Raw genomic sequence first — 11,300 nt, forward strand, 5'->3', positions numbered from 1 at the left:
TACGGCGTCCGACCCGGGGGAGGGGCCGGCCTCGTAGCCCCGCCCACCCCCCCGGATCACCTATAGCCTCACGGCCCGGGCCCCACTCTAACCAATCGGCGTGCACAGGGTCGGGCCCGGAACTCGGCGGGGGGCAAGGGCAGCTTAGAGAAGCCACCGCGGGCCCCCTGGGCCTGTACCAAAGTCCGGCGCGGAGGGGTGGGGGAGTCCGGGGGCCGTACCATCGAGTCCCGGGAGAGGGAGTCGGCTCCGTCAACTCTGCAGCCCGCTGCACACTTGGGAGCCTGTGCGAAGATCAGAGGCCAACTTTCTCGTTTTACCGAGAATATGCCGAGGCTTCCCGGGGAAAGATGCTTGCGCAAGGTCATGCAGCTAAAAGACTAGGTTTGGTCTGGATTAGAACTCCGGAGAGAGAAATGAATGACAAGGAACAGAAAGAAAATATCCGGAGGCCTACTGTAGTGGGGCAAGACCTTTATGTGCTCATAAGTTCTGACGGACTTTTCTTTTTTAATGTCAAAGCTCCTTTTCAGTTGGGCGTGGTTGCTATGTCCTTGATCCCAGCGCTCAGGAGGCAGAGTCAGGAAGATCTCTGTAAACTGAGGCCAACTCGCTCTCCATAGTGAAAGCATGTCTCAAAATAAATAAATAAATAAATAACAAAACTATTTTACAGGTAAAGCTGAAGAGCTTATTCTATGTTACAAATTAAATTCCGTTTCCAATTGTACATATTTTTGTAAAAAAAGACAATCCAATATATCCGAGCACTGTGACAAAGTAACAGAACTTGGTGTTTAGTTTTTAATTTACTGGAGGGAGTTCTCCTTTATAACGGCTCTGGGTGGAGGCAGGACAGGCCTGAGATGGCAATCCATCCAGGGGATTGAACTCGGGGTCAGGTATGGTGGCTGCAACCATCTCACCTACCCAGAACTTAGTTTTTCTAAACTGAAAGCCTAAGTTGTTGTTTTGGGGGCGGGAGTTGTTTCTTCGTTTCTTTTTGCTTTTATTTTATTTTAAAGATTTATTTATTATATGTAAGTACACTGTAGCTGTCTTCAGACACACACCAGACGAGAAGAGGGCATCAGATCTCATTACGGATGGCTGTGAGCCACCATGTGGTTGCTGGGATTTGGAATCAGGACCTTCGGAAGAGCACTCAGTGCTCTTAACCACTAAGCAATCTTTCCAGCCCTTGTTTTTGCTTTTAGAGACAGGGTTTCTTTCTGTAGCCCTGACTGTTCTGGAACTCACTCTGTAGACCAGGTTGGTCTCCAGCTCAGAAATCTGCCTGCCTCTGCCTCCAGAGTGTCGGGATTAAGACCTTCAGCCGGGCGTGGTGGCACACACCTTTAACCCCAGCACTCCGGAGGCAGAGGCAGAGGCAGGCAGATTTCTAAATTTGAGGCCAGCCTGGTCTACAGAGTGAGTTCCAGGACAGCCAGGGCTACACAGAGAAACCCTGTCTCAAAAAACCAAAAGAAAAAAAAAAAAAAGAAAGACCTTCACCACACCACATCCCCAAGCCATGCCAGCAAAATTTCTTAACCTTGCTATTTTTTTGGTTTTTCAAGACAGGGTTTCTCTGTATTGCCCTGGCTGTCCTGGAAATCACTCTGTAGACCAGACTGGCCTCGAACTCAGAAGTCATGCCTGCCTCTGCCTCCCAGTGCTGGGATTAAAGGCAAGGCTTGTACCACCATGCCTGGCGACTTCAGGCCTTTTAAATGTTAATTGGCATACTTGGCCCTCTTAGATGCCAGTAGCAACACCCCACACACGCCCAACTGTGACACCCAAAATTGTCCTTACACAATGTCTGGGAGTGTCTAGATGGCAGAAAACCATCATCTCCCATGCTCCTACAGAACCTGAACCCGTCAATCTTCAAGTAGCCATTATTGTGCTGGGCTTTTTTTTTTTTTTTTTGCTACAGCAGTTGGACATAGTAGCACACGAATTAAATACCAGCACTGGGCTGTAGATCTCTGTGAATGGAAGCCACCCTGGTCTATATAGTGAGTTCCAAGACAGCCAGAGCTACACAGTGAAGCCCTGTCCCGAAACGCTGGGATTGAGGCTTGCACCACAACACCCTGCCCTTGTATGCTCAGTGTCACTCCCTTGGGAATTGCACCTTTAGTGATAGGGAGGAGGTGTGATAGCAGAGGGCCAGGAAACAGACTTCCATTTCTGCACCCCTGCTTCCCTTCTGGCTTTAGGTGGATCTCCTCATCATTTCTAGGCCTCCTTTCCCATCTTTGCAGTGTAGAGAGAAGATGACTCCAAGTTTCCCCACTCCATGGCTGTCCACAGTACCCATGGAATGGAATCCTGGGTACTGAAGCATTTGTAAGATGTAGAACAAGGGTTACAACCTCAGATGCCCACAGAGGCCAGGCAGGTGGTGTGAATGAATGAGTTTATACTCTTATGACTCAGATATTGTTTGTTTGCTCATTTTAAAGCTTACAGGGATATATGACCTCTCACTTTTTTTTTAATCAAACATACTGCCATCTCTGAGTTTAACCTTTTTAAATTCAGACTTTTTTTTTATTTTTATTTTTTAAAATTTCCTCTCTTCACTTTGCTCTTTGTTTTTTTTTTGTTTGTTTGTTTTTGTTTTTGTTTTTTTTGTTGTTTTTTTTCGAGACAGGGTTTCTCTGTGTAGCCCTGGCTGTCCTGGAACTCACTTTGTAGTCCAGGCTGGCCTTGAATTTAGAAATCCGCCTGCCTTTGCCTCCCAAATGCTGGGATTAAAGGCGTGCACCACCAGGCCCGGTCTTCACTTTGCTCTTTATTCTGAGAACAGCAACACCAAGTTTGGTGATAAATAGGTATTATTACTCAACATAGAATAGTAGTGGGTGGAAGGGACCCTGGCAGGGACAGAAAACTCATGTCCCATCTAAACTGGATGGTCAGTACTTGATCCACTAGGACAGGCAAACCCAGGAAACTAAACCTCTCATTGTCGAAGAGACAGTAGCCCAGATCTAGAGTTTTACATATAAAAAATTCCTAGTTTTAGAAATTGGCTAAGTGAATTCACTTATCTTTATAATAAAGGTGAAAATATAGGGCATGTCTGTAATCCTGGCACTCAGAACCCAAATATAGGGAAGTCAGGAGGTCTGGCGAGCCAGACCACAAAACAAAAGCTGGTTTTTGGATTTTATTGATTTTATTAAAAACAAAAACAAACAAACAAACAAAAAAACTTCTTGGGCTCAAGGTGTCCCTAATGTCAAAAAATGGTGGGGTGTCTGCTGAGCATACATAAGGCTTTATCTAAGGTTCTCCATCCTTAGCACAAAAATCTCTACCACTGGGGCTGGAGAGATGGTTCAGCTGTTAGGAGCACTGACTGTTCTTCCAGAGGTCCTGAGTTCAATTCCCAGCAACCACATGATGGTTCACAACCATAATGGGATCCGGTGCCCTCTTCTGGTGTGTCTGAAGACAGCTACAGTGTACTCGTATACATTACATAAATAAATAAATAAATAAATATTAAAAAAAAAAAAAAAAACAACCCTCCACCACTTTTGTGACATGCCTGTAACTGTAACTCTTGGGCCAGCATGATGGATTAGTGCGTAAAGGCTCACCTATCTCCAAGTCAGATGACCTACATTTGATCCCCAGGGGCCACGAGGTAGAAGGATAAAAGCAACTCCGAAAAGTCATGGTAGACACACTAATAAAAACATAAAGTGTAATAAAAAAAACATTAAAAATTGGTAACTCTTCCTCCAAACATGACCATCTTTCATTTTTTCCCTCAGTATATATTACAATATATCTTTCTATATGTTCCTTTATTAAGATGCAAGCACTTCAAGGTATCAAAGAATATTGTGTGAGTGAGTGTGCACACACGTGTGTGTGTAGGTGTCTATGTGAGTATGCATGTGTGAGTGTGGGGGGGGTTAAGCATATGTGGGCATGTGTGTGTGTGTGTGTGTGTGTATTGTGAGTATATGTGTGTGAGTATGCCTGTATGTATGTGTATGTATGTGTGAGCGAGTATGTATATATGTGTGTGTGTGTGTATATATGTATGTGTGTGTGTTGGTTTTTAGACATTGCCTCATAGTTCACTGTGTAACAAACTGAGGATAGCCTTGAACTCTCTCATCTTCCCACCTCCACTCCCCAGTAGTTTTTGCCCTGCTACTTCACAGGCTGGCCGGCCAATTTGTTCTTTTGAGAATTTTATCTACCGTAAAATCGAGGGCCTCAAAAGTGCCTGAGACCCTGTATCAAAAGAACAAATAACCAACCAACCAACAAACAGGTATATATTCGAAGGGGCAGGCAGAATGTCTTCGCAGTTAAGAGAGATCACTGCTGTGGTCGAGGCTTTCGGTCCGACTCCCAACAGTTGCTATGAACTATACCTGCATAGAAGAGATGTAAAGAAGTTCACTCAGACATATATACGTACACATGATAAATACATCTTTACAAGCATATCTGAAGACAAATGTAGCTCTTTACTTAGTTTTGGTTTTGATATCCCAGGATGCCCTAGAATTCACCACGTGGCCCAGCATGGCTTCAAACTCCTGTTGATCTCCTATTTCAGGCTTGAGACAACACACCTGGTCATATTTAAATATGACCCTTCACGTGAGTAGCTGTAAAAAGAAAAGAAAAAAGAAAAAAGAAAAAAAAAANAAAAAAGAAAAAAGAAAAAAAATGGCCACTTATAAAAGGGAGGCAACTCGCTGGGTGTGGTGGTGCACACCTTTAATCCCAGCCCTTGGGAAACAGAGGCAGACGAATTTCTGAGTTCGAGGACAGCCTGGTCTACAGAGTGAGTTCCAGGATAGCCAGGGCTACACAGAGAAACCCTGTCTCGAAAAAAAACAAAAAACAAAACAAAACAAAACAAAAGGGAGGTAACTCACTTACCATTTAGGATTTGTGATATGAAGTTGGATCAGAGGGGTAAAGATCTCAGGCCTGGGCCAGTGAAATGGGCTTCGTTGGTGAAAGGTCCTTGTCTTAAATTTGAGGACATGAGTTTGCTGCCCAAGACCCACAAGGTAGAAAGACAGGACTGACTAAAGTTGTCCTCTGACTCTGCGGATATGCAGTCATACACCAAGACTCCAACATGACATGCACTTCTGAGCACGCACACACACACACATACACACACTTTCATAAACATCTCAGACTTTCACTTATTCTGACTCTCACCCCAACTTAGGGTTTCCCTCTTGATTTGTTTGTTTTTCGGGTGAAATGTCCCTTAGGAATGCTGTGCCTTCCTAGCTCCAGGAAGTTAGGATAGGAGATCAGGCAGGGGTCAACAGAACAGAGAAAATTCCTTGCACTTACAGACCTTAAAAGTAAGGGATGCCTGGCTTTAGAAGGGAGGGGATCTCTGAGCTTGGGTCTGGAGAAGTGCTAGATTGGATATAAAGCCATAAGCTAGGAAGTAAATCCTGTTGTACCATCCTACCTTGGGCTGCTACATGCTAGGAGCATCTTAGAGAAAGTTCTAGATAGGACACAAGCTGTGGCTCATCTGTTCTACAGGGGCAGCAGCTTTGATCTAACCTTTTAGATCATATATATGATACACACACACACACACACACACACACTTTAAATGAAATGGTAGTTTAGAGTGATGGCTCAGCCATTAGGAGCACTTGCTGCTCGCACAGAAAACAGTTCCCAGCACCCCATGGTGGCACACCATCATCCTTAACCCCGTTTCCAATGTCTGCTCTTGAGGGCACTAGACATGCATATGGTACTCACAGACAGACTTACAGGCAACACATTTACAGACATAAAAATTAGTCTACAAAGAGAGCTGACCTTATCTCAAGTGCTGTCTTGGTGTGGTCCTCAAACCATTTTTCTGTTGTTGTTTTGTTTTTTTTTCCCTCCCTTAGTGTATGAGATAAGGTTTCTCTATGTAATACTGGCATCCTGGCTGTCCTAAAACTTGCCCTATAGACCAGGCTGGCCTCAAACTTAGAGATCCACCTGCCCTGCCTCCTGTGCTGGAATTAAAGGTGTACCCCACCACTGCCTGGCAGATTTATTTATTTATTTATTTATTTTTGTGACTGACACTGAGGAATGCTACTAATAAACTAAGAAGTTATATTCTCGGTTACCTCAATGTTCTGAAGTTCTCCGGTTCCCCACCCATCCACCCCCGCCCCGCCCCTTACCTTACTCAGAACCAATCAGCTTAAAGATCAGCTGATAATATTTACCTCGTAAGCCAAGCTCCCCATGCCCTTTACTCTTTCAAGCCTGGTTATTCCTATAAAAAGCCTACTCTAGCCGGGCGGTGGTGGAACACGCCTTTAATCCCAGCACTTGGGAGGCAGAGGCAGGTGGATTTCTGAGTTTGAGGCCAGCCTGGTCTACATAGTGAGTCCCAGGACAGCCAGGGCTACACAGAGAAACCCTGTCTCGAAAAACAAACAAACGCCTACTCTGAGAGCAGGCTAATGCAACAATTATGTTTTTTCCTTCTTGTGGACCTGGACGTCCAGTATGATGGTGTGCATTCAATAAACTAGTCTTGTTTAACTGAGATGGTGTACGTAGTTTGAGTGATGACTCCCCAGACCCCAGCACTTGTGACTCAGGCGAATTGACTCTCAACCAGCAGGGCTCCACACCATATGTCTTACAGGGTAATGGCTCATTCCATGTTCAGTGGAGAGACACACTTAGATTGCAGGCAGAGTATCCTGTAGTGATAGTGTGGGCGATCCACCAGCAACCCCAGTCTCCATCATCTGACCCCCCCACTATCTGCCATAATGAAATAAAGTATGCAGTAGAAAGATGTACAACCTTAATTCAACAGACTTTTATTGAGCTCCTGGTGTGTGCTAGGCACCAGGACAGAACACACAGAGATATGAGACTGATGGCAGCCCACAAGGAGGGCCTTCTTGGAGACCCTCAGAAAGGCAGTGGTAGACAGAACATGTATCGATCACTTCTCCTCTCTCTGGTTTCAGGAAATGAAACAGTCCAGGAAGAGACACCTTAGGAGGAGTCCAAGGCTTAGACTCACATGTGCCACGGGTATGAGACACAGGTGTAGAACCCACATAACTACAGATGTGTGTACAAGACAGAAACTGCATTATGTGTGGCACACGCACAGGTTTCATGTACAGAGTCAGAGTCCACGTGTGCACAGGCCACACAGATATGGCACAAGAATTCCATCTGCCCTAGCCAGGGCACAGGGGTTGGGAGGATCTTGGGGACCAAAAGGCCTATCATGGCTGGGGCTGGTACTGGCCCTCTGTGGCTGTGAAGAAGTCATCCAGAACGCTCCGAAGGTAGTCAAACGTGGGCCGGTCCTCTGGGCGCTCCTTCCAGCACAGCATCATGAGGTGGTACAGCTCTTCCGGACAGTTGTCAGGTCGCACCATTCGGTAGCCTCGCTCCAGGTTCTGAATGACTTCAGGGTTGGTCATTCCTGGAAGGTTGATGGAAAAAGAAACATCAAACCTTTAATCTTTGGAAATTCAAAAGCAAGGCTGATGCCTAAACGGATTCCAGTTCTCTTTCTTTCCTATCTTTTAAATCTATGTATGTATGTGTGTATGTATGTATCTATCCATTCATCCATCCATCTTCTTTCTTTCTTTCTTTCTTTCTTTCTTTCTTTCTTTCTTTCTTTCTTTCTTTCTTTCTGTTTTTTCTTTTTTGTTTTTATTTTTAGACAGGGTTTCTCTGTGTAAGGCATGTGCCACCATGCCCGGCTAGGATATTTTTTTAAAAGGAAGGAAGTTTGTTGAACATCATTGTCCATCCTTAATACCAGCACTTGGGAGGCAGAGGCAGATGGATTTCTGAGTTCAAGGCCAGCCTGGTCTACAGAGTGAGTTCCAGGATAGCCAGGGCTAAACAGAGAAAGCCTGTCTTGAAAAAACAAACAAACAAAAAAAAATCCTATTTGCTTAATTGTTATTAATTTTGTGTATGATGTGTGTGGGCCTACACGTGGGCCAAACCACATAAGTGGAGGTCAGAGAACAACTTTTTAAAAAGGATTTTTAATTATTTTATTTTATTTTGGTGGAGGGTTGAAACAGGGTTTCTCTGTGTATCACTGGCTGTCCTGGAACTCTGTAAATCAAGCTGGCCTCAAATTCAGAGATTCACGTGTTTCTGGGATTAAAGATGCGTGCCACCATCTTCAGCTTAAAATTTTATTTCTATATATGTAAGTGCGTTTTCCATGTACACATATCACATATGTGCAGTGCTCAAGGAGGCCAAGAGAGGGCACTAAATTCTTTGGAACTGGAATTACAGACAGCTGTAATCCATTTTATGGGTGCTGACACCTGAACCCAGGTCCTCTGGAAGAGCAGCCAGTGCTCTTAGCTCCTAAGCCATCTCTCCAGTCTCCCCAGCCCCCTCAGACAACAGTTTTTAAGCACGGGATCTCAGTCAGGCCACCGTGCCTTTAATCTCAATACTCAGGAGGCAGAGGCAATCAGATCTCTGGGAGTTCAAGGACATCCTGATCTGCAAAGTGAGTTCGAAGAGAGCCAAGGACTATACAGAGAAACCCTGTCTCCAAAAATCAGAATGAATGAATGAATGAATGAATGAATGAATGCAGGTTCTCTTCTACCTTTCCATGAATACCGGGGATTCACCTTGGGTCATCAGGCTTGCTCAGCACATGCCTGGGTCATCTGGGAGTGTCTCGGGGGTCTTTGGTTGTTTTTGTTTTCAGTAATGGAATGCTGACCAACACAGGTGAGGTTCAGAATATGGAACTACCGGGGCTGGTGAGATGGCTCAGTGGGTAAGAGCACCCGATCCAGGAGTTCAAATCCCAGCAACCACATGGTGGCTCATAACCATCTGTAACAAGATCTGACGCCCTCTTCTGGAGTGTCTGAAGATAGCTACAGTGTACTTACATATAATAAATAAATAAATCTTTAAAAAAAAAAATCCTACCCATCATGGTTGAATGTGGGGTAAGGGCCTTTCCTAGAAAGAGTGGTCTACAAGGTTTCTCTCTTTAGCTGTGAAGTCTCAGTAGGAAAGGACCAGTGCTTACTAAGCAGCTCCCATGCACGGGTCAGAGGGTTTCACAAAGTCTCTTGTTTTACATATGGGGAAACTGAGGCTCAGAGGGTAACATAACGTACCCAGAGTAATGACTAGTAATGGCTTAGTGTGGCATAAGCACTATTCTGATCTCCTATTAAGAAACCGGGGGTCAGGCAGTGGTGGCACACTTTTAATCCCAGCATTTTGGAGGCAGAGACAAGTGGATCTCTGAATTTTGAGGTCAGCCTGGTCTACACAGTGAGTTCCTGGACAGCCAGGGCCGAACAGAGAGACCTTGTCTCAAACACACACACACACACACACACACACACACAGGGGGGGAGTTTTTACCTCCTGTGACAGTCCACTTCTGACATACTAGGTGGCCTCTGCCATAACCAAACAAGGAAGAACTGGAGTTTTTGAGAAGTGTGGGGACTCAGAGGCAGAGATGGAATGAAGCATCTAATAGAAGATTTCAGAGTCACAAGCCCAAGTGGATGGGAGAGAAGCAACTCGAAGTTTCAGAGTCTGAGCCCGGGGAGAAGTGAGCGGGAAGGTACGCCTTTGCTCCTCTTCCTTGAAGACTTAGAGTTGCTTGTCTTAAGGAAAGCTCACCTGGGTAAGGGATTCGACCGTGGGTGACAATCTCTGTCAGCAGGATGCCGAAGGACCACACATCTGACTTGATGGTGAACGTCCCATAGTTAATGGCTTCTGGTGCCGTCCACTTAATGGGAAATTTGGCCCCTAGAGAGAAGCAAAGTTAGTCCACCTGCATGTGCTTGCCCTCCTGCTGGCCATGAACCTCCTCTCTATCCCACACCTACCCTCCCGGGCTGTGTACTCATTGTCCTCAATGAGGCGCGCCAGGCCAAAGTCTGCAATCTTGCAGCTCAGCGTGTCAGACACCAGGATGTTGGCGGCCCGCAGGTCACGATGGATGTAATTCTGCTCTTCGATGAATGCCATGCCCTCTGCAATCTGCAGGCCAGGAATAGGTCACCAGTCCTTACCCTGCTGACCTGTAGCCACACCCAGCCCTTTGCCCAGCTCCTTACCTGGGCTGCCATGTCCAAAAGTTTGTTGACGTTCAACTTGATGCCCGAGGGAGTCTTGAGAAAATCTACTAGGCTCCCTGTGAGCAGAAGCAAGAGTTGTTGACTTAAATTGCCCAGGAGGAAGCCCCTAGACCCTGCCAGACCCACCTAGGATCTGGAAGCAGTGCCTGACTGTGGCAAGGAAGAATGAGGACTGAGAAAAGAGTGTGGGCTTGGGGATGGAAGGTGGGATGCTGTGAACAAGTGGGGGAGTATGCCTGTGCAAGGTGGGGATGCTGTGAGCAAGGGGGGGGTGCTGTGCACGAGAGGTGATGCTGTAGCCGGGCATGGTGGTGCTCACCTTTAATCCCAACACTCAGGAGGCAGAGGCAGGCGTATTTCTGAGTTTGAGGCCGGCCTGGTCTACAAAGTGAGTTCCAGGACAGCCAGAGCTATACAGAGAAACTCTGTCTCGAAACCTCCTCTCCAAAAAAAAGAGGTGATGCTGTGCACAAGACGGGGTGCTGTGCACAAGGGGAGGATGCTGTGCACAAGGGGAGGATGCTCAGCATATGGGTGGCCTTTTCCAGAGGGCTAGGATGGGGTATGAGCAGAGAATCCAGAGGTTTCTTGCCACCAGTTAAGGCAGAGCCCTATATCCACAGCAGCCAAAGCCGACATGCTTCATGCCTGTGTCTTCTTCCCATAGACCTGTCTTTCTCTACCACAGACTATTGCTGGATTCTCCACAGAGATAGCTAGACTCTTCCTTCAAAGTTTCTTTGCTTCATTTCTTGTCTCCTAGAAGTTTCTCCTTTCCTTTTCCTGTCCAGCTGGACCACTCTTCTACACTGTTCCTACCAGCTGTCATGAATTCCTTCAGCTAATTAGCAGAGCGACTGTGACACACAATTTTAATCCCAGCACTCGAGAGGCAGAGGCAAGCTGATCTTGGAGTTCGGGACCAGGAGAGTCAGGGCTACACAGAGAAACTCTATCTCAAAAAAAAAAAAAAAAAAAAAAAACAAAGAAACAAAACAACAACAACAAAAAGAGGCCAGGGAGTGGTGATGTACAGCTTTAATCCCTGGAGAGGCAGAGGCAGAGGCAGAGGCAGAGGCAGAGGCAGAGGCAGAGGCAGAGGCAGAGGCAGAGGCAGAGGCAGAGGCAGAG

General features: G+C 46.0%; 1 protein-coding gene across 1 annotated transcript in view; it reads right to left on the minus strand.

Moving 5' to 3' along the window:
• Window positions 1-6,843: 6,843 nt before the first annotated feature.
• Lck (LCK proto-oncogene, Src family tyrosine kinase) overlaps window positions 6,844-11,300 on the minus strand; it is a 25,087-nt gene continuing 20,630 nt past the window's right edge. Inside the window, exons 10-13 of the mRNA XM_021199704.2 lie at window positions 10,149-10,225; window positions 9,918-10,071; window positions 9,706-9,837; window positions 6,844-7,489 (exon numbers count right to left, since the gene is read on the minus strand). Coding sequence (XP_021055363.1) covers window positions 7,287-7,489; window positions 9,706-9,837; window positions 9,918-10,071; window positions 10,149-10,225 — 566 coding nt within the window. The 3' untranslated portion in view covers window positions 6,844-7,286. The remainder of the gene's footprint in view (window positions 7,490-9,705; window positions 9,838-9,917; window positions 10,072-10,148; window positions 10,226-11,300) is intronic.

The sequence above is a fragment of the Mus pahari genome, chromosome 6 (assembly GCF_900095145.1).
Source record: "Mus pahari chromosome 6, PAHARI_EIJ_v1.1, whole genome shotgun sequence".
NCBI classification, from domain to species: Eukaryota; Metazoa; Chordata; class Mammalia; order Rodentia; family Muridae; genus Mus; species Mus pahari.